This window comes from Ostrea edulis, chromosome 2 (genome assembly GCF_947568905.1).
Source record: "Ostrea edulis chromosome 2, xbOstEdul1.1, whole genome shotgun sequence".
NCBI classification, from domain to species: Eukaryota; Metazoa; Mollusca; class Bivalvia; order Ostreida; family Ostreidae; genus Ostrea; species Ostrea edulis.
In genome coordinates, this window is record NC_079165.1 from 68062722 (window position 1) to 68085666 (window position 22945).

The following is a 22945-nucleotide window of genomic DNA, read 5'->3' on the forward strand; positions in this document are numbered from 1 at the left end:
GTATATATTCTTTATGACAAGACCTTATTATTTTGTGAAGCTTGACCTTGTGACCTTGATTGATCTTAGAGTTGGATCTACTTTTTAAATCTCTGACCTAGTCAATGTCTCCTGAGTAAAGCTTTTATATTTTGTATATCTATTCTTTGATCTTGTGACCTTGACCTGGTAGTTTTACCTACTTTTAATAAGCATTGCATGGGTGTAAATTTGTGGTACTTCACCTGCTACAGCTGGTGACGTCTCAATGTGAGTGAAAAATTCTCGACGGGACGTAAAGCAATCAATCAACCAATCTTGACATCAAACCATGGTCTATGACCTTGTGACCTTGATAATTAGATCATGTTCATATTGGTTTTGAGGCATCTGTGTTATGTGAATTCATTTTCAGTTATGTTATGATCCGTTGCGGCTAGGTTGGGGCCACAATATTGAGTGAAAAAAAAATTGTGGGAATAGAATTGGTAAAAAAAAATCTTTAAAATTCACAACAGCTGAACAATGGCAGGTTCAATTAGGTGACTCGTGTGAGCGATGTGGCCCATGGGCCTCTTGTTTTTTTGTTGTTTTTTTTTAAACTATCACTAAGATATCTCATATATAAGATATCTTTATACAGCAATAAATATTGCGTGCCATACAAATTGGTATAACATTGAACATGAATGAAGACAAAGTACAATAAGGAGGGATTACAATATACAGTGTGCGAAACATATTGGGTGCGAATTGTACATCATGCGAATCCGAAGTATTCCGAATAATGAACAATATCCCGAAAGTCACTAACCCGGATGTAAACGTCATAGAGAAAAAATTTCCCAGTCACAACAAAATTTGTGGCTCAAAAGTGTTTCAATTTCTTTACTGTGATACTCTTGATTTCTTTTCTTATTGTTCGAAAATATGACTACACCTGCAAGGCGACGATTAATGAGAGATTTTAAGAGGTACAGTACACTGTCCCATATTTAATTTGTTTTGTTTTTCCTTACGAAATAATCCAAGATGGCCTCTCGTAAATATGATGCGTCATAAATTGTATACTTTGTATTTTTTTAGGCTTCAAGAAGATCCTCCCGCAGGTGTCAGTGGTGCCCCAACAGAAAATAATATTATGCTATGGAATGCTGTGATATTTGGGTAAATAGAATATGTTAAATGGTGAAAATATGGGAAAAGCCATATAGCACAGTGTGCTTAGGCTTTTATATTAAATCCGGAAGATCTGACAGTTTTTCCATTATTGGTCGATTATTTTTAAATGGTATTCTTTATCTAGAACATCAAATTAAAATCATGTAGACGCTGGAGAAACTTCAGGAATCCGAAAAGGGTTTTCTTTGTCATAGGCACCTGAAACTATGTATCTATAGATCTTTGTGTACATATCCAATAAGAAATAAATATAGAATCAATAATTTATCCAAAAATGTATGATTTCCCCTCCAATCATCTTCATTAGTTGTCTTAATAGCCATTTTCTTCTTTCTGTAAGCTTTTTGAGATGTGAGATATACTAGTATATATAAAGATGCACAACTAAATTATGTAAAAAGGGGGCTGTCCACTTCAAGATCAATTCACAGGGTACAAACAACTTTACTTTGATGCCATATGGGGGCATCAGTGTTTCACAAATGCATCTTGTTCCTCTTTGTTTTAAATTACTTCAAGTTTCATAGTGTAGTACATAAGCTGGTACTCAGTTGACCTCGTGTCTCTCATGTACAACAGGTCAGCACTAATTTTAGAGAGCCAGGATTTGGGCTGTATCATGTATAACGAGAATTCAAAACAACAACAATGCTAGCTATTATGTCACAGTCAACTACTGTGAACTACACTACGTTACGAATATATACGATGAAGTATGAAGCGCGAACTTTGAGAAGGCTACAATGGTGCTACCATTCAGAATCTCTCTAGTGCTACATAAAAATCAATTGACCAGTGAAATCCGCTCATTTGGGCTAATCAAAGTACCATTGACCCGTTGTTTGTGTGTAACACCATTGCCTAAAGGTGTGTCATGATCTTAAGTGAAGGTCACGTCATCAAGGATAGTGTACAGATATTGGTTCAGTCCTAAAACACATGTATTGCTACAGTACTACAGCGAGTTTTTTCCTTACCATTGTATGGGAATTGTACTGATACTTATTCAATTGCAGAAAAATATCACCAAATTAGGACAAATTGAGAATTTTCTTTCATGTCTTCAAAGGCATTTGTTTTAAGATGGTTTAATACTGAAAAATATCATATATTTTAGTGTTGAAAAATCGGAAAAATTTCATAATTGGTCATATTAATCGAAAGAACTGTTTTGATCAATGATTGATATAATCAGTATTTACAAGTTGTTAATAAAAGTTTATTATTTTGGGGGTTATTTCTATTTAGTTTGAGGGATATGAGCAGCATACACACTAGCTGGTAGTGTTGAATAATCGGGGGGGAAATCATAATCGATAATCAGTCATAATCGGAAGAACTGTATCGATCAATGATAGATATAATCGGTATTTACATTTTGGTGTTATTTCTCTTTAGTTTCATGCTTGGATTATATGCAACATTATATTGAACATACACGTTATATTATAATAGCCTATTAGGCCTAACTAGGAATGAAATGTGTTTTCTCGAGCCACAAATCAAGATTTGCTTTACTTTTAAGGAGAAAAAAATGCAGACATCTGACTTGGGTTTCCCTGGGTTAGGATATACATATATATATATATATATAGTTATTAATTAATCCGAGATTCCTCTGACTTTTATATCGAGACATGTGCATGCGAGATTCAGAGCAGACTCCATATTGAAAAGTTGGAATTCAGCTATTGTAGCTGCTTTGCCTACCTTTTACAACTTAATTTCGCGAATCTATATAGGATTCAATTATTGAGTATCATCTTCGACTACTTTGACGCCGATTGGAATTTTGTGTATTTGTGTGCTGACGTCATGCGCAAAGAAATCAAATGGCAAGTAGGCGCACCATGTCAAAGTGATGCTTCATTTGTCAGTGTTAGAGCTTTTTACATGGCAATAGCATCGTATTAGTCATGCTTAACTTGTAGAATAATCATCCGATAACTGAACCCTCACTTCTTGGAAAGTAAACCCGCGAAATAAAGCTATAAAAGGTAGGCAAAGCAGCGACAATAGCTGGTGTCGCTGAATTCCCACTTTTCAATGGAGCCCACTCTGACTCGGCCCCGCACATATCATGATATAAAATCGGGATTAACAGTCATATGAATCTCGGATTAGTTATCAACTATTGTACGGGCGACAATCGATTATGAAAATTAGAATCGATAATCGGAATCAAAGAGCCAAAAACAATCGACAATCGATTGTCGGCGACAATCATTTCATCATTACTAGCTGGTGTCACTGAATTCCCAATTTTCAATGTGGAGTCCACTCTGACCCTCCCCTGCACATATCTCGATATAAAAGCGGGAGTAACAGTCAGATGAATATCGGATTAGATATTAATTAGTGTACAATCGATTATGAAAACTATAATCAGAATCGAAAAGCCAAAAACAATCGATTGTCGGCGACAATCGTTTCATCACTAATATATTTCAAAGAATAAACAAGTATTCATTGTGTACAATTTTACTAACAGATGCTATTTTATTGACCTCTACTTTCTACAGTTTGTTACTGGATATTTTTTAGCATGAAAATTGGGAAAAATTGATAGTATTTGCATTGGGAATGGTACCGTTTCTTGGCACCATTTGTATAAGGGGAAACCGCCCACTGTACTATGCAGCTTTTTGGGCCAGAGAGTTAAAAGTTTAGGGTACAATGAAAATGAACTAAAGCTTTAAAGTTATTAAGATGTTGCCTTAGTTATAAATTGAGATTTAGTATTTATTAATTAATAAGAGTGTATTGTATCAATGGTACATGTAGTATCTTGTAGGGATGACTTTTAAACAGGCTTAGGAAATTTTTCAGTAGACTGTAGTTCATAAGTTGATGTACATTGTGTGTGTTACTTACTGGTGAGCATACCAGTGTTCATCATCAGGGTTTGACACTAAGGCATGTCCGACTGACCGAGTCTACTAAATGATACGTCTGGTCAGGTAAAATGTCGATTTATTAGCCCGACTGGTCGTGTTAGAAAATAAACAAGAAACTTTAGGCCTTTAAACCGTAAGATATTTTATTCTTAATTTAAAAAATAACTGCAAAGAGTTAGAGAGCAATTTTGAACCGCGTGATGACATTATCTCTATTTTTAGTTCTTATAAAAATAAGTCGCGGTCGGAAGTGATGTTTTACGACATCTACTTGATGTTAATGTGTGTAAAGTTATGTTTCGGAAAAAATAGATAGAAATCAAATTCATTTTCATTTTTTAAAAAAAGTTTAATTGAATTAAATGTTTCTAAGAAAGTGTATATCAAATAAATTACGTCATAAACAGCCATTTTTCGATGTTGACATATATGTGCGGGAATGTCTCTTTATTCAAATACGACTTCTCGTCCTCAAGGAACGATGTCGCAAGAGAAAAAAGAGGAAAAGATTGGGAAGAAACAAAGCAGGGCTTATGAAATAGAAATTTAAGAAAAAAATGGTTGAGGTCGTTTTATTCTAAATGGACTAAAGAATTTTCGTTCCAGGTAGAATTTAAAGAAACAGAAAATGTGTTTGAAAATAAAAGCATCAAATTGAATGGAGAGAATAAAGATTTTTTTGAGACTATTGAATATGTTTTAGTTCCAACTTAATGTTTGTAATTTGAATTAAGTGTTTAAATATGAAGAAACTATCAGTTTTTTCTGGAAAGTTGGTCAGGGCTAGTGGATGTAAGGTCAGGTCTAGTAATAATTATTTGAAGTTGCCCGACTGGTCTAGTGCTCAAAAAAGTAAATGTCAAACCCTGATCATAGATACTCTCTAATTTTAATGTAGTCATTAATAATGCTAGTTGTTTTAAAATCATTGGGATGTTGGAACCAAATGATGCACTTAAAAAGTATTAACGATGCAGGAGCATTGTATTTGATAGGTTTTAAGGCATCCTAGCAGAGGAAAATATTTTCAAGATTAGGATTTGGAATGCTGGGTTGTGAAATATTTGTAGAAATTGTAATTCATAAGTAGATCATTTGTTATTTAAATTCTGTTTTGTTTAAAACTGTGTTCTTTTTCAGACCTCATGATACCCCATTTGAAGATGGTACATTCAAACTAACAATAGAATTTACTGAAGAATATCCTAATAAAGCCCCAACAGTGCGATTTGTTTCAAAAATGTTTCATCCTAATGGTAAGTATGTGTACTGAAAATTTGAAGCACTGGAATTGGAGAATTAAATGGCATCAAAACGTAGAACTAGTCACAACATCTTGATGTGGATATGGCTATAACCAATGAAATCTGATTAATCAATTATGAAGTGAAGTGATTGTAGATCTTTGGCTCAATTACGCCTGTTTGCTCAAAACATCTTGATTTAAAAATCGCCGTGACTGTTTGTCTTTGTAAGTTGTGTCAAGTTTAAATATCTTTGGGGGAAAAGTATTTCATGACATTAGGAGAGTTTTGGAAAAACGTTGTGTCCAGCAAAAATATTCCTACAAAACAGACAATACAATGTTCAGTGCATTTCGTTGTTAGAACTGATAGTATTATTGAAATGTCTAGCATGAAAGAATTAAAAGATTTTAAAAACTGTACCTGGGGGTATGTGATATCTAACCTTGGTATAAAGAATTTGTGTCTGGACTATAGCTTATAATTGTTAAATAGATCATTAGACACTCTTGCTTCACACCATCTATGGTCATGAACACAGTGTCTGTCAAACCTTATTTCTGTGACAGAAACAAAGTATGCTCATAACATGTGGCTGTGTCATGATCCTATTACATGTATACAGTCATTTTGAAAGGTCACAGAGAGGTATAATAATAAATTCTAATTCTGACAATATTAGTAACATTGTAATGATTGTCACTCACACAATCACTTGACTCTATAGTTGCTTTTAGACTGGTGTGTCATGACCTGCAACCAAGGTCAGTTAGAATGATGATGGGCAGAGGGACTAGAGTAGATTAAGGTCTTATTCCTAATTTTATAATGCAGGGATTGAGGAAGCTTGTACAAATGAGGTATTCAAATACATTTCTTGTGTTATAGAAGGTGTTTTGCTCTTGTATTTCAGTTTATGCTGATGGCAGTATATGTTTAGATATATTACAAAATAGATGGAGTCCCACATATGATGCTTCAGCCATTTTAACCTCTATACAAGTAAGTACAGGCACATAGTGAATCAATAAAACTTCTTAATAAGTTTATGATACACCAAAAACTAAAGATACAATTTATGGTTTGATACAATTTTCAAAAGGTTGGAAGTTAATTGTATTTAAACTGCAGGATTCTTAGTACTTTGAGGAATAAAATAAATGTTTTAATGTCTTTTTATGTTCCATATATTGAGATAAGTAATTTTCATGCAACTATGACAATGCAATAACATTGTATAATGTTATTGGTAGTACAAATTACAACTTTGTGACTTGAAAATTTATTGCAAAGAAATTCCTTTTGATAATTTGAAATCATGTATGAGAAATGAGAAAACAGAATACTGTCAAATAATGATGACTTGCATATGGAATGAGTACCCATACAGTCACAAACAGAATTTCAACAAAACTAAGTCACCTTTAAATTTTAAATTAAGCAACCTGTATTCAGAGTCATCTATAACCTATCATTTTGTTTTATTCTCGAAAGTGATTGCTTAAACAAACACCCACAACAAATCTTATTCTGTTGTAGTCTCTTCTTCATGACCCAAATCCAAATAGTCCTGCAAATAATGAAGCGGCTCAGTTATATAGAGAAAATAGGCGAGAGTATGAGAAAAAAGTACAATGCATAGTGCAAGAGAGCTGGAAAGATGATTCCGATGATGACGATGAAAATGACGATGATGGAGTTGATGATGAAGATGAGGAGATGAAGTCTTAGCGAACACTGATACTGAACATTTGCATCCATACTTGTGTGAAAAATCTCTCTTAAAAAAACATTCATCAATTGTACTTTTATTTATATTTACACTGATCATGTGTGTAATTTAATTCAGGATTGTAAATCTTGTTTTATGAAGACGCTTTGCATAATGATTTATAAGCAGTATACAGTACTTGGGTTGTTAAATGCTAGCTTTTCCCCTCATCATCATCATTCCAAAAACATCCTGCAACATCTTTTTATTTTAATTAATAATATCTTACAACAGAAATGTCAGTGGACCAGATGTTTCACTGAGGCTTTTTCATGGGTTGGTTTAACTAATTTGATACAGGGAAGAAAAATTTATAAAATATGTGTAATTTGAAATCATTGTATGTACCAATACATAGGTTGCAGGATGTTTTATACACCATGCATTTTTTTTCTCCACTGCTTGACTTTACTTTGGATTTTTCAGTCATTGCTGGATGAACCCAACCCAAACAGTCCCGCAAATAATGTAGCAGCCCAGTTATATAAAGAAAATCGTCGTGAATATGAAAAACGAGTTAAGGTTGTGGTAGAGGAGAGCTGGATATATCATGGTGAAGTGGAGTAATTAATGTGTGTTCACACAATATATATATCAAAACCATGATCTGTCTAGTTCTGTGTATTGTTGAGTGCTATTTTTTATACTGTATTAGAAATGAGAACTGATGTTACTGTATTTTGAGTTTTTCGAGTATGGGGAAAACAATTGGTTAAGATTTAATTGGGACACATTATTGATTCATTTAAAAATGATTGATCACAATATCAGGCATTTTGTCCTTCATGGCTTTTCATATAAAAATACCAATATAGTTGTTATATTCTGAATTTTTTTGTGTGTCTGTGAAAATCTTTCCCTATGAAGTTTGAAGCATGTACATTTTCTACTTAATGCGATACCTAGGAATTGTATGTTGGCTTGTGTCTTGTGTCTTTCACATATATCTAAATGATACTATTAATGACTCATTGATTATCATGTTCTGTCATTTCATAGACTTTTTTTACTATCAAGAAAAGTAACTTGGATTCAACGTATTGTTGAAGATTGATGATATTCCACATGTACTGATCATTAAGTACTTTGTACTTGGTATGCTGCACTTGTTATGTGCTATGCGGGTGCATTTTTATGTGTAGATCAAAGTTTGTTGTTAAGTCATAAAAATAAAATATAATTGAATTACAATGAAAATGTGTGCCCTTTTCTTTTCTCAGGATGAAGTCTCCTTCACAGAATTGATCTTTCAAACAGATTTTGAACTTTGTACATTTGCAATTGATGTAATGGTTTGGAAATTACACCTGAGGGTTAATTGAATTTATTTTCTCTTGAGAGTAATTTTAACATTTGATTTGATATAATTAGTAAATTTCAATTTTGAAAATTTGCTCTTTGTGAAGTGAATGCTGATGTAAAGTGCCACAGCTCATTCTCTCATGTATTTTCAAAATTGAAATTTATTTTTTATATATACATTCTACTTTATTCATTTCTATCAGAACTAGACATACTGCTATAATTTATCAAGATTCATTTGCACATTGTTTACAACTGCAATGCATTCATGAGGTCTCATTACAATTTGGCAAAAGCATTGGAAATGTCAGTATTAGAATATATGCTTTTGTATGATACCCATGGAACAAAATTTGTCCGTTGTCTGTCAGCATCATTGTGAACTTTTCACATTTTCATCTTCTCCAGAACCACTAGGTCAATTTTAACCAAACTTTGCCAAAACATCCTTGGATGAAGGGCTTTCAAGCTTATTCAAATGAAGGGTCATGCCCCCTTCAAAGGGGAGATAATCACATAACTGCAAAACTAGGGTGGGGTCATTTAAAAATCTTAAGAACCACTGGGCCAGAGGAGCTGACATTTACATAAAAGCTTCCTGATAAAGTGCAGATTTAAGTTTGTTCAAATCATGGTCCTCGGGGGTAGGATGGGGCCGCAATAGGGGATCAAAATTTTACAGAAATATATAGGGGAAAATCTTCAGAAGAGCCGATATTTACATGAAAGCTTACTGACATAGTGCAGATTCAAGTTTGTTCAAATCATGGCCCCTGGGGTAGGTTGGGGCCACAATAGGAGATCAAAGTTTTACATAGAAATAGAACATCTGGGCCTCAAAGAACATCCACACTACTACCAAACTGCGGAGCCTCAACTCTAATGTTGAGTCCGTCTTACTATATCATATGGAGAACAACCCTGCAGACGATCCAGACATTTTACAATACCTGTCTCAGGCGCATCTTCAACATCCGATGGCCTGAAAAGATCACAAATGAAGAACTAAGGAAGAGAGCGAGGAGGAACCATTAGACATGCAAATCAGATGGAGGAAATGGGGCTGGATTGGACACACCCTAAGGAAGCCACCTTCCAGCACCACACGCCAGGCCCTGACCTGGAACCCACAGGGCAAGAGAAAGAGGGGACGTCCATGAAACACCAGGAGGCGTGACTCGGAGGCAGAATTGAAGGCACAGGACATGACCTGGCACGACGTAGCAAAAGCAGCCCAGAATCGTGTTCGTTGGAGGACTGTCGTCGATGGCCTATGTTCCTCATGGAACGACAGGCCTAAGTAAAGTAAGTAAGTTCCTGACAAAGCGCAAATTCAGGTTTGTTCAAATCATACCCATGGTGGTAGGTTGGGGTCACAATAGGGGATCAAAGTTTTACATAGAAATATGTAGGTAAAAAATCTTTTAAAAACTTCTCAAGAACCATTGGACCAGAAGAGCTGAGATTTACATGAAAGCTTCCTGACAAAGTGCAAATTTAAGTTTGTTCAAATCATGGTCCCTGGGATGGGGTCACAATAGGGGATCAAAGTTTTACATGGGAATAAATAGAGAAAATCTTTAAAAATCTTCTCAAGAACCAATGATCCAGAAGAGCTGAGATTTACATGAAAGCTTCCTGACAACGTGCAAATTTAAGTTTGTTCAAATCATGGCCTCCGGGAGTAGGTTGGGGTCACCATTGGGGATCAAAGTTTTACATAGCAATATATAGGGAAAATCTTCTCAAGAACCATTGAGCCAGAAGACCTGAGATCTACATAAAAGCATCCTGACATAGTGCAAATTCAAGTTTGTTCAAATCAAGGCCTCTGGGGATAGGTTGGGGCCACAATAGGGGATCAAAGTTTTAAATAGAAATATATAGAGAAAATCTTTAAAATCTTCTCAAGAACCATCTGGCCAAAGAAGTTGACATTTACACGAAAGCTTTCTGAAATAGCGCAGATTCAAGTTTGTAAAAAATCATCCCCTCCAAGGATAGTTGGGCCACAATAGGGACTAAGGTTTTACATTCAAATATATATGGAAAGTCTGAGAACGCCCTAACCAATGAAAGTACATTGCGTATACGTGTATATCACTATATGCATATATTTTGGCATTTTTATTGGTGTTTACACCTGATAGAATTCACTTGTGGAAAAGGTTCAGGCATGAACCAACAGACGGTCTAGACTCATTTTTCCCCCGACCAAACCCGCTCAGTTATGGACGAAATGATGCCAATGGAAGGTCATGATGTACAGATATTGACCAAACATTGTTACATAAAAATAGATTCATAATATTGTAATTCACGATTCCGGAGAATTGTTGATACCCTCCCGAATTAGAATTAAAAGAGAGATTTCAGTTTGAGCATTGGTTTCGTATTATGTATTTTAGTCTTCGGCAATAGAGATTTTGATGGATCAAGTAATAAGTATTAAATTAATGAAAATAATTTCAACACGTTCTCGGATAACTATTTCACATAACCTTTTCTTGTTGAAAAGGAACAAAGTGTAGAAATAATTCATCAACAAAGATACACACATTGGAAGATTGGACACAAATTCTTGCAATCATGTTTCCATATTTTGGTTTGATGATGAAATATTTCGGAAAAATCATGGACAGAACAGCTGATTATTGCAAAGGACAGGGCAGTGATAGACGGCAGAGCTGCTATGTAAGTGGTCTAGAAAACAAAATACATGTGTACTTCGTATTCTGATCCTTTATGCTATAAAAAGATTCTAGTAGTATAGTGTGAATCTTGTATGATCCTCTTTTTACGTCAAATGGCTGTATCCCATTTCCACTCTCAATGACCGTGTAGCGTATGACAGCGTTAAACTAATCTCGTGCAAAAGAGAATAATGCTATTACACTCTTGCCTAATAAGTAAACCCACATCGTTTTTAAAATTAATTCACAAAGTCAATTTCTGCAAGGCAACAAGGCAAATGTGTATATAAAGCCAGGAAAGAAAAAAAAAACAATTTAAGTAGAAAAGCGTGTTTATGTAAACTTCAAAGCTTAATTTGAATCTTCAACAATCTTGTTACTCCTAGTTGCGGGACCGAGGTAACGACAAGCGAGTCATTACGGTGTACAATCACACCACCCGTTTCCTGCTCCAGCGGTCCAGAATCCGTTCAGTGAATTGTTCGGACTGCTGCACGAATACAGATTCATTGGGCTCACTGCATTGTTTATTTCAGCAGCAATTTCATTCTCCAGGTCTGTCTGAATAGTCTGAATGTTGGGGTCTGGGTCATTATACCAATTTGTACTTTCAGTAACATCATCTAAAAAGAATGAGGAAAAACCATAGTGCTTTATTTGAATGCAGTAGTATACATGGCTACGGCAGAAGACCTGTTAGTTCGGATGGTTGTTAGCTTTGAGTATCCGATTTTCATTGGTTCTGTTGGGTTACATGTGACACTACATGTAATAAGTCACAGTGACTAGAAAGGAAGTTCCGAAATTCCATATGAAAAAGGTTTCGGGTACATTTCCCATCGCATTTCGATAAAATTTGTAAAAATAGTATTCAAGGTCATTGAAATGGATTTTGCGTACTTACATTTTATATACGATCTTTAACAACTAATAGGAATAGTATCTTGAATAACTTGAAGATATTGGGGATATATTCACCGACTCTAATGATTAAATATATGATTTTTAGGGACAATGGACAAAAATTTTGAAATTGCGTGTGTTCAAGACTTACTTGTACGTTACATTTCTTATCCCATTTCTAGCAGACATTAAAGAATGCCACCTCACATAATGCACTGTATCTTGGTTCCTTCTGTTTTGTTTTTTTTGAAGGTTAAAATAAAGGTCAAGTTCAATCAGGACTATTTACACTATCCTTTTATTTTGATTTATATTAGGTGTATTTTGGATTACTTTTCCACAACACTTGCTGGAATGCGATCTTCCATAAAGACGAGGGTCAGACTCTCTGTTTGTTAGTCAAGATTCCCAGAAGAGATATTCCATATCGTATAGATCTGTCCTATGATTTGGGATAACCTATTGCCATTATTTAAAAATACCAAGAGAAAATGGCTTTACGCAAATTTGTATTGTAGTTGTAACTATGCTATTTCCCAGCATATACATACCAGAAATTTTAAATAGGTACTTGTCGCGTTTGGCCCGTTTGGTTCTGTCTGATCTGCTTCGTTTCAACAAGTCCTCTAGTCGGTCCATAAAGGTTCTCTTCCTGCTGACTTTGGTGGCCGTGTACACGATGTTTCTTCTACCAATATCTCCTTGCACATATTTCCAAACTTCTGATCCATACTGTTTACTGCAATATCAAAGTGCAAATGTGCACACAACTCTCTGATATAAGTTATAAATAATTTCAACATTTGATCAGTTAGTTTTGTGTGCTTAATCAATTCTTAAACCTAGTCGCAGAAAAAAAACCGAGAAATTGGTTGAAAGCTCGCGGGTCTCAAGTGGCGGATGTAGAGGGGGCCTGGGCCCCCATTACGCTACAAATATAGAAATAATTTGAGTAAAACTCCAGATTTGGCACCCCATTTGGCTGAGTATTTTGGCTAATACTTGACTTTCAGATGTGGGCCCCTCTTTTCGGAAACACTAGATGCCACTGGCATTAGAAGTGAAAGTCAGAGATCTTTCAGATATTACTTTTACAAGAGTACCGTCAACGGTACATAATACGCCCGTGAAAAGCTAATATAGGGTGTTTTTCTTACACCATGATTTGTAGAGCTTGGCTTCAAGTAGTATCAGCAATCATCAGGGTGTGATGTACTTTCTTTGCAACGTAAAAACAAGACAAATCATGTACTCTCTATGTAATATTTTCACTTGGCAAAAGATGTATGTGTACCAAGTTTGATGTTCCTTGCCCCCAATGAATCGGTCTGCATCCTGCTACTACTATCTTGACCTTTGACCCTAAGAAACAATAGGCATCCTCCACTTGGCATAAAGTGTATGTGTACAAAGTTTGACGGTCCTAGCCCCAACATTTCGGTTTGTATACTGCCTGCAAGGTTTTCCTACTAAGTGATACTGTGACCTGGAACTTTGACCTTGAAAAACAATAGGCATCTTCCTCTCATTATGGAGATCAAATGTACCAACTTGCAATATCTTCGATCTTACGGTTCGGTTTGTATCCTGTCTACAAGGTTTTCCTACTAAGTAATACTACGACCTTCACCTTTGACTTCTGACGTTGAAAAACAATTAGGCATCTTCCTCTCATCATGGTGATTAAATACACCATGTTGCAATATTCTGGAGCTTACGGTTCGGTTTGTATTCTGCCTACAAGGTTTTCCTACTAAGTAGTACTACGACCTTGATCTCTGACTTCTGATCTTGAAAAACCATAGGCATCTTCCTCTCATCATGGTAATCAAATATATTAGTTGTAATATCCTGGAGCTTACGGTTCGGTTTGCATCCTGCCCACAAGGGTTTCATACTAGGTTTTCCTACTAAGTGATACTACGACCTTGACCTTTGATCTTGAAAAATAATAGGCATCTTTCTATCATCATGGTGATCAAATGTACCATGTTGCAATATTCTGGAGCTTACGGTTCGGTTTGTATCCTGTCTGCAAGATTTTCCTACCAAGTAATACTACGACCTTGACCTTTGACTTCTGACGTTGAAAAACAATTAGGCATCTTCCTCTCATCATGGTGATTAAATACACCATGTTGCAATATTCTGGAGCTTACGGTTCGGTTTGCATCCTGCCCACAAGGGTTTCATACTAGGTTTTCCTACTAAGTGATGCTACGACCTTGACCTTTGATCTTGAAAAACAATAGGCATCTTCCTCTCATCATGGTGATCAAATGTACCAAGTTGTAAAATTCTGGAGCTCACGGTTTCGTTGTTTCCTGCCCACAAGGTTCGGACTTCGGACGGATGGACAGACGGACGACGCCATACCATAATCTTCGACGGGCGTATAAAAACAGGAGTCCTTTGTCACGGTAGTCGTTGGAACGATAAAGAACCCTCACAGTTACGGCCGTAAGCGCCTTGCGTTGGTCAAAATGTGTGGCATTTAAAGATGGTGACGTCTCTATATGAGTGAAAAATTCTTGATTGGGACGTTAAACAACACCCCCACCCCTACAAAAACCAACAACACAAACAAAAACTAAAAACTTAAAAAAACAAATGTATACAACAGACATACATAACTCCATAAATTGTCGTCGAAGCTGTTACTTCATCGATGTTGAGGAAAATTTTAGACCTAGCTGACCCGCTTTTGCTAAGTAACATCTGGGTTTCATCCACACCATCAATATCTACCAAATCACTGTCACTGGTCAAATCTGGTTTTAAAAGAAACGCTTCAAGTGAGAAGGATTTCTTACAAGTACTTATTCAATAGTATAACGGAACAGTACTGAGCATAATAGGAATACTAGTAAACAGACATACAAGTGGCCGAGTTTTCAAACGTACCTGCGCTTCCTCCCGCCAAACTGATGAAAGTAGGCATCCAATCGCTAGCGTGCATCAGTCTGAGAAGATGTACATATTATTTATCTATACTATATGAATGGCATATAATATCCAAATACGGGAAATTTATATTAATTTAGTATGTCTGAGAACACATTAATCGTTCAAAACTACGAGAGGGCTTACTCTTGGCTTCTATAGCCTGACTGTGTAAGTAAAGTTTTGCTGTATATAAATCCGGGAACACGAATTCCTCCTTCGTAGTAAGACCCTTTGGTGCCCCTGTAAGGGTTATTAAATCCTCCCACTGCGGGCTGTCCACCATTCTATAATTAGAAGGGTTTTATGCAATTATTAATAATTTACAAAAACTTTTTCTCTCTCTCAATCGCCAGTTGTACAGATTTTTAAAATAAACAAATGAAACAGGGAAATGATCAGCAATTGGGTCTAATTTAGGCGAGGTACACTTCATTCTTTGAATCGCAAAAATTGCAGATAAAAGAAAACCAAAGCTGTACATCAGACGTGAAAGCAATAATGGCGTTTTCCAAGAGTCCTAGCTTGTCCAGCTCACTGTACAGCTCACCAATAGCCTCATCAACAGCCGTCACCATAGCTATAAAAAAAAAAAAAAAAAAATATATAAATGAATGAAATAATAATGAAAGACTAAGTACATTTGTGTTCAACAATAATACTTGAGTTCAGAGATAAATTCAATGAACTTATATATGCCCTACAGTTAATAAACTTTTCAGTACAAAAGTTTAAATCTAAAGATGTATCATGCACCATATATTGTAAAATGTCTAAAAAATTTGCTTGAACCTGGTGGCAATAAAATGAGTAAACGCATGGTTGCCAGACCTGCATCAAATTAAATTTTAGTTTCACTAAAATTTGTTTCTCACGATTAAAGTATTGATAGAGCAATTTAAAAAATATATATATATACATAGTGGCACAAAGAAAATGAACATTAAAATTCGTATTTAATGTTAATGTGTTATTTAATGTTTGTCTTTTTCAATATTTCAGCCTCTTTTTCAATGTTTATGTCTTATTTGATGTTTATGTCTGCTTAAAGACGATTCCTTTTGTTTGATCCTTTGGAATTAGCTTATATATACCCACCATAAAAAGTGGATCTATCTGCGGTGACGGTCGACCCGAATCTGTCCGTGTAAGTCCATGTTCCGGGGTACTTGTCTTTTAGATATTGGGGGGCCTAAAGAATTCAAGTCAAATATTTGCATTATTTGAAATTACTCTGTAAGTTTCCCAAAACGGAAATATGAACACTGCAGTTGATTCTCGTTACATTATATTAGCAATATAAGGTTTCCAATTGGTCAAACGTATTGTAATACATCGTATCTATCACGGAGCTTAACCAATGCGTGATATCAACCACATCATTTGTACCATGTTTTTGAAGCGTGCATTCTAAAATTTTATTGTAAAAAATCCAAAGCATATTAATAATGCACTAATTTTTTTCTGTATAAAAATTGAGAAAACATCATTAGATATTTCACGAGATCAAGTTTAATCTTGAACTCACAAAACATGCCAACTTTGCTTCTTATCACCCCCCCCCCCCCCCCCCCCCCCCCCCAAGAACACACACGTGATACATGGATATAATTGCTATATGTAGAAAGTACATACCCTATAGAGTATTAGGATATAAAATTCCTAACTTCTGTAAATGGGCCAGATTTGACCCATACAGTACCTTCTTCTTTCTCCAGTTCCAAGACAATTTCTCACTCGATCATGCAGTGGAAAGGTTTGCCATGCCCCGGGATCGACGATTTGGGGGACATATCAACAGTTTTTCACTTGCCAATTCATTAGTGTGTGATTGTAATCTTTAATACTAGTATTGCTTGTAACTTTTCTACAAAAAGCTTTGGTGTTTTAATAGTATATTAACTACATGTACTTGTACCCGCGTTTCAGGGGCGTTCTTACGGTGCCAGTCTGATTACGGTCGGTAAACTGTCGCCATGATATCGTCTATTCGTCCACTTATCAAACACATGACAAACTGCTTTACTTTTGAATTAAGTTTTGCTTGTTTGTTTGTTATTCCAATGTCTTCACTCATATAGAGATGTCACCAGCTGTAGGTGAAGTTTTCATATACGAATGCCCAACATGGATGACTTAATTATCAAGATTTTTCATCTAGGCTATCCTAATACTGAAGTAAGATTATTACCAGTACTATCCACAGATAATTTTGGAATAGGCCTAATGTATATATCTGTTTGCAGTAAGAAAATTTCATAATATTTGCATAAATGCATTTGCTTTCCGTACATTGTGTATATATATCCTGTACATATTGTGACAAGAGAGTCATTTTAAAGTAATTCGATGAGTTTAAATAACTTGAGATTTGCAGATCGGATTCCCTAAAATTTACAATCGGTATCATGTCTTGCTTCACACATGCGTACTGACCACTTCCGATTACTGACAAGCAATCGAAAATGCAAATGAGCGATGTTGGTATCGCCTCGTCGTCTTCGCATTTTCGCTTAGAACTTCGCCATTGACTCATGAAGCTTCGTCCGTTCGCGTCGTCCTCGCACTTTCGCGACTTCTCCCTAGCATTCTTTAATTTTGCAATAAACGCCAGAGGCGAGTGGGCTGATCAAGACGTTCGTGTTTTGGATTTTTACAAGGTGTACCGTGGCTACATGTACGTGTATAGGAGAGGAACGAAGTTTTGGTACTTTGTTTCCTACCGAATGTCTTTGAACATTTTTTGAAAAAAAATCCCGTCAGTGGAGATCCGGGTTAGAATAAACCCTCAGTATCCCTTGCTTGTCGCAAGAGGCGACGAGACTACAAAAAATCGAGACCCCGTGCCACAGCAGGTGTGGCACAATAAAGATCCCTCCCTGCTCAAAGGTCATTTAGTCCCAAGCCTAGGCCTAAATTTTGCAACCCTTCACCGGCAATGGTGACGTCTCCACATGAGTGAAATATTCTCAAGAGGGACGTTAAACAATGTACAACCAATCAATCTTTTCAAAAATTGTCAGTAATTCGGATAAAATAGTGTTAGTCAAAACCACCTCCTCTTTTTTCCCGGAAAAAGCAAAACTAAGAGGACTTGAGGGAGATCTGGTTTTGTTCAACTCCGATACACTGGTGTATAGTTTTGTAATACGTACGTAACAACATGACATACCATAAGACGGGAATGAGGGGCTTGGAAAGCCAGGTACATGAACAGTGGCTGAGACTTGTCATGATTCTCCACAAGTTTAATAGCCCGCTTCACGTACTCAAACTGAAACCACAAATTTCTGTAAATCAAGCAATTATTTCTTTTTATCATGTCATTGTTCAATAGATTTATATCACAATGAATCTTACAGTGCATCCTCACTTTCAATAAATATAGTTCTTTTGATGCATACATAACGATTCGATATAAAGTACATGTATATCATGCGCTTTCTTCATTTCATTTTGGCAATAGTGTGCTTAGTTATAGATGTTGCATCATACGTAAAGCTGAAACTATTCACCCTTAGTGGGAATGTTACATTCAGCTTACTGCAATAATTCTAAATCACTGGGAGCTTCGCCTGTTCTATGGTCACACTTCATTAACCAGTGGTCAATACATAGACTCCAACCAGCTGTCAGAACATTGACTCCAACCGGAGGTCAATACATAGACTCCAGCCGGCTGTCAGAACATTGACTCCAACCGGCGGTCAATACATTGACTCATCCGGAGGTCAATACATAGACTCCAACCGGCTGTCAGAACATTGACTCCAACCGGAGGTCAATACATTGACTCCAACCGTCTGTCATGACTGGACCGGCGGCTTATCAGATTTATATGTATTATGTAAAATACATGTAGTATTAAAATCATATACCAAAAAAAAAAAAGATGAATAAAAAACTTCCAAAAAATCAAATGAGCTTACTGTTGAATATCCATCCACGTCTTCAGAAGGATAGTTGGGGTGCTGTGGATCAAATGCTGTCAGATTATCCCTGAAGTCTTTATGTGACCCTGAAGAAACATGTATAGACTTAAGGACATAGGACGCCCACAAAAATGTTATAAAAATGTTGTGAAACTATTTGTAAATGTTTTAATATTGCTAAATACCACAAAATTTCCCTATGAAACCAACTATATATTTGCAATATTAACAAATCTTTACTTGCAAATCAATGGAAAAACATTACCCATTTTTGCATTAATGTGAAACATTCTTTATTGCTTTGCAATGGGATTTTGCTCTAGTTCTATTCATTTTCATACTGACCACTTTTATATGTATAGTAATGTTCTGCTCCACCATAGAATCCATAGAAGGAGTTAAAACCTCGGTATGTTGGCGTCACTTCATCTTTACAATTTCCTAAATGCCACCTAATTCAAATGTGACAAAAATATAATACTACTACTCAATGTATACAGAGCTGTAAGAGACTAATTTTTTTAACCAGTTAATCTTTTAAAACTGAAATCGGGACATGGGGAAAATATCCTTACTTGCCGATCATGTGAGCAGCATATCCATAGTTAGTTGTGAGTTTCTCTGCGACTGTCTTGAAAGTGTTGTTTATATAGGCAGGTTGATTGTGTTCAATGACGCCATGCTTTATAACAAAGATTCAGCTTATTACGTTTATTTAAAAGACACGAGACAAAAATAATCGCAGAGATATATATCATATTTTGACGCAACTCATAAAACTATGCATTTAGTAATATGCAAAACTACAGCACAGCGGATCAAGCATCGTGTGCATACAGTAAAATTTCACACATTCATTTAAATCATTACATTTTTAATTTTAACTTGAACATTTTATTGCAAATGAAACCTTGCGTGTACACTCACTTGAAGTCCTATTTTATGGGCGTATCTTCCAGTCATGAAGGCAGCTCTTGAACTGAGATAAACCAAACAAATAGATATACCATGAAACCGAGGAACGGAGCGAACAATTCATAAGATCAATTTCACACAATAAACCCCGTTCCCTTCATTTTGTAGTTTTATTTTTAATCTAACAATAAAAATTAATATGCAGTTATGAAAAACAAACAAGTTGCTTCAACAAATTATACACATACCCCCTCTCCCTTCTGTGAACGTGAAAGTATTTTACAACTCACAGAGTGCAAACTGGATAGTAGACTGTGTAGAGATAGTTGTTACATGTGATATAGTGTTATTTGTACTCACGGAGTGTAGAGATAATTGTTATATGTGATATAGTGTTATTTGTACTCACGGAGTGTAGAGATAGTTGTTACATATGATATAGTGTTATTTGTACTCACGGAGTGTAGACTGTGTAGAGATAGTTGTTACATGTGATGTAGTGTTATTTGTACTCACGGAATGTAGAGATAGTTGTTACATGTGATGTAGTGTTATTTGTACTCACGGAGTGTAGAGATAGTTGTTACATGTGATGTAGTGTTATTTGTACTCACGGAGTGTAGAGATAGTAGTTACGTGTGATATAGTGTTATTTGTACTCACGGAGTGTAGAGATAGTTGTTACATGTGATGTAGTGTTATTTCTACTCACGGAGTGTAGAGATAATTGTTACATGTGATATAGTGTTATTTGTACTCACGGAGTGTAGAGATAGTTGTTACACGTGATATAGTGTTATTTCTACTCACGGAGTGTAGAGGTAGTTGTTACATGTGATATAGTGCTATTAGTACTCACGGAGTGTAGAGGTAGTTGTTACATGTGATATAGTTTTTTTTGTACTCACGGAATGTAGACTGTGTAGAGATAGTTGTTACATGTGATATAGTGTTATTTGTACTCACGGAGTGTAGAGATAGTAGTTACATGTGATATAGTGCTATTTGTACTCACGGAGTGTAGAGATAGTAGTTATATGTGATATAGTGTTTTTGTACTCACGGAGTGTAGAGATAGTTGTTACATGTGATATAGTGTTATTTGTACTCACGGAGTGCAGACTGGGTAGACGTAGTTGGAATCCAGTATTACCCCGGCCTTTGCCAAGCCGTCGATATTCGGAGTCTGGACTTCAGCGTTGTTGTAGCCAATATCATTATTTCCTGAAAAGTACAAACAGTTAATGCAATGCACAAATTGTCTTTTATACATTGAAAAATAAGAGAAATACAGAGATAGTTGTTTGGAGAGTCAAATTAACATAAACTCATATAATTGAAGATATAGTTATTTATTTGAAGGTTGAAATCAATCATTGCTCTCATCAATTGAATTGATGCGCGCATCAATTGAATTACTGCATGCAATAATTGAATTAATGCGCGCATCAACATCATTGATGCGCGCATCAATGTGGTGGAATCATTGCTCGCAAAATTTAATTTGGAGCTCGATGTAATTGATTAATGCACGCATAAATTCTTTTTAAGAGGGCAACATTTTAATCAAGGAGATCATTAATTCAATAGTGCATATGTAGAATTGAGGGTATATCCAATCATATAGTTGCCCTCTCTTAAAGAATTATTGCGCGCATCAGCTGAGTTAATGATATTAATTCAATTGAAGAGAGGAATTCAATTAATGCACGCATTAATTGAATTGATGCGCACATTAATTGAATTATTGCCCTCTTCAATTGAACTGTAGTGCGCACCAATTCAATTGTTGATACAATTTATCATCATGCCATTCATTTGAAGAGAGCAACGATTCAAATTTAGCGCACTAAAGAAATGGATGATATCTTCAAAATATTGAAGATATCTTCGATTATTTGAGTTTATGTTACTTTGGCGATCTATGAAGTTGACTGTTTTGTCATAAATATACATTTAATAACTAGTTTAGTCGACCCAGATTCAACGATATATTTTTCTGAATTTCTTACCCATATCATCAACTGTGATGAAAAAGATATGCGGCTTTTGATTGGCTGCACCGTTTCCATTTGTCTGACACACCATCAAAAACCACAAAACGGTCCATTTCAGAATGTCCATAGTACTAGCAATCCCTTAAATTCTTGGCAATAGAAATCTGTGATTTATTGTTATCAATATAATTTGCAATATTAGAAATCACCGTGTTCATATACTTGTACTTATCAGACCTTCGATAACAGACGAAGACTGTACATCACTGATGTTTTCGTTCTTTTATACCCGTTTATAGTACGTCATTCCTGTAAGATGTTTATGTTGTATACTTACTTCTTGACCTTAGATTGACGCCGAAATTTAATAGCACCACTGAACCATTTCCATTAATAAATAGTGAAACCGGATCTACTCCTAACTGCTCAATTTAGAAATTGACAAATATTTTGATTTCAATGTTATATACATCAGAGTGGGCGATAGCTTACTAAACACCTTCCTCTCCCATCTTTAACAACATACGAGTATAGGTTACATTTTTAACGCTAGCATGGTGGTTCCTGATTAAATGTGTGTACACATGGTTTCGTATCTCATATTTATCACATAAACATCTTCATGGTGGAAAAATTTAATTTAAAACAAAATCATTCAGTGTCTTGCTGAATTGTTGTTTCTGCGCATGAGTGACTGAAGTCATGGTAACGGCCGAGGGAGGATAGCAATCTGTGACACACCTCGAGTCCTATTCTAAATTTACGAAAACGACGATGTTTTACGTTTTCAGTAAATAGCTTGACCGCAAATAAGAATATTTCAAACAATACATGTATGAAAGTAAAATGAAATTCTTTAAATTCATATCCTAATCCGATAGGCATTTCAGAGTAATAACCAGATTTTAAACTTATGAGCAACCTCTCCATTTCAAAACATGGTTTTGCACTTTCATCGACATTTTGTCTGTGGTAAACTGCATGAGTGGCAGTCTACTGATGTTGTTTATTAGTCAAAAGCAAATACAGCTTATAGACAAAGTATACAATGTAATAAATCTAAAATCATATAAAGGTCAAGAAAGAATATAACTTGTGCTTATACATTGGTATTTCTAATTTCAAAGGAATTATGTCTCCCCTTCAAAGGGGAGAAATGTTTTTATCATTTTTCTTCTTCTTCAACC

General features: G+C 35.6%; 2 protein-coding genes across 3 annotated transcripts; one reads left to right on the forward strand and one right to left on the reverse strand.

Moving 5' to 3' along the window:
• Positions 1–758: 758 nt before the first annotated feature.
• Positions 759–8270, forward strand: LOC125680443 (ubiquitin-conjugating enzyme E2-17 kDa). Of its 2 annotated transcripts, none has more exons than XM_048920041.2 (5): positions 759–953; positions 1066–1146; positions 5199–5314; positions 6216–6304; positions 6842–8270. In XM_048920041.2, exons 1-5 carry the CDS (start codon positions 910–912, stop codon positions 7031–7033), a joined length of 522 nt encoding a protein of 173 aa, XP_048775998.1. In that variant the 5' UTR covers positions 759–909; the 3' UTR covers positions 7034–8270. The 2 variants fall into 2 exon arrangements, with proteins under 2 accessions (XP_048775998.1, XP_048776000.1); XM_048920043.2 differs by having other exon boundaries at positions 773–953; positions 7500–8270.
• Positions 8271–11382: 3112 nt separating this feature from the next.
• LOC125680647 (arylsulfatase B-like) lies at positions 11383–22101 on the reverse strand. Its single transcript, XM_048920337.2, has 14 exons — positions 21774–22101; positions 20874–20985; positions 19774–19825; positions 19422–19528; positions 19192–19298; positions 18844–18932; positions 18087–18188; positions 16013–16106; positions 15397–15494; positions 15062–15201; positions 14876–14934; positions 14601–14742; positions 12523–12710; positions 11383–11691 (listed from the first exon to the last, which is right to left on the reverse strand). The coding sequence occupies exons 1-14, from the start codon at positions 21883–21885 to the stop codon at positions 11486–11488; spliced, it is 1608 nt and encodes a 535-aa protein (XP_048776294.2). The 5' UTR covers positions 21886–22101; the 3' UTR covers positions 11383–11485.
• Between the last annotated feature and the right edge of the window lie 844 nt (positions 22102–22945).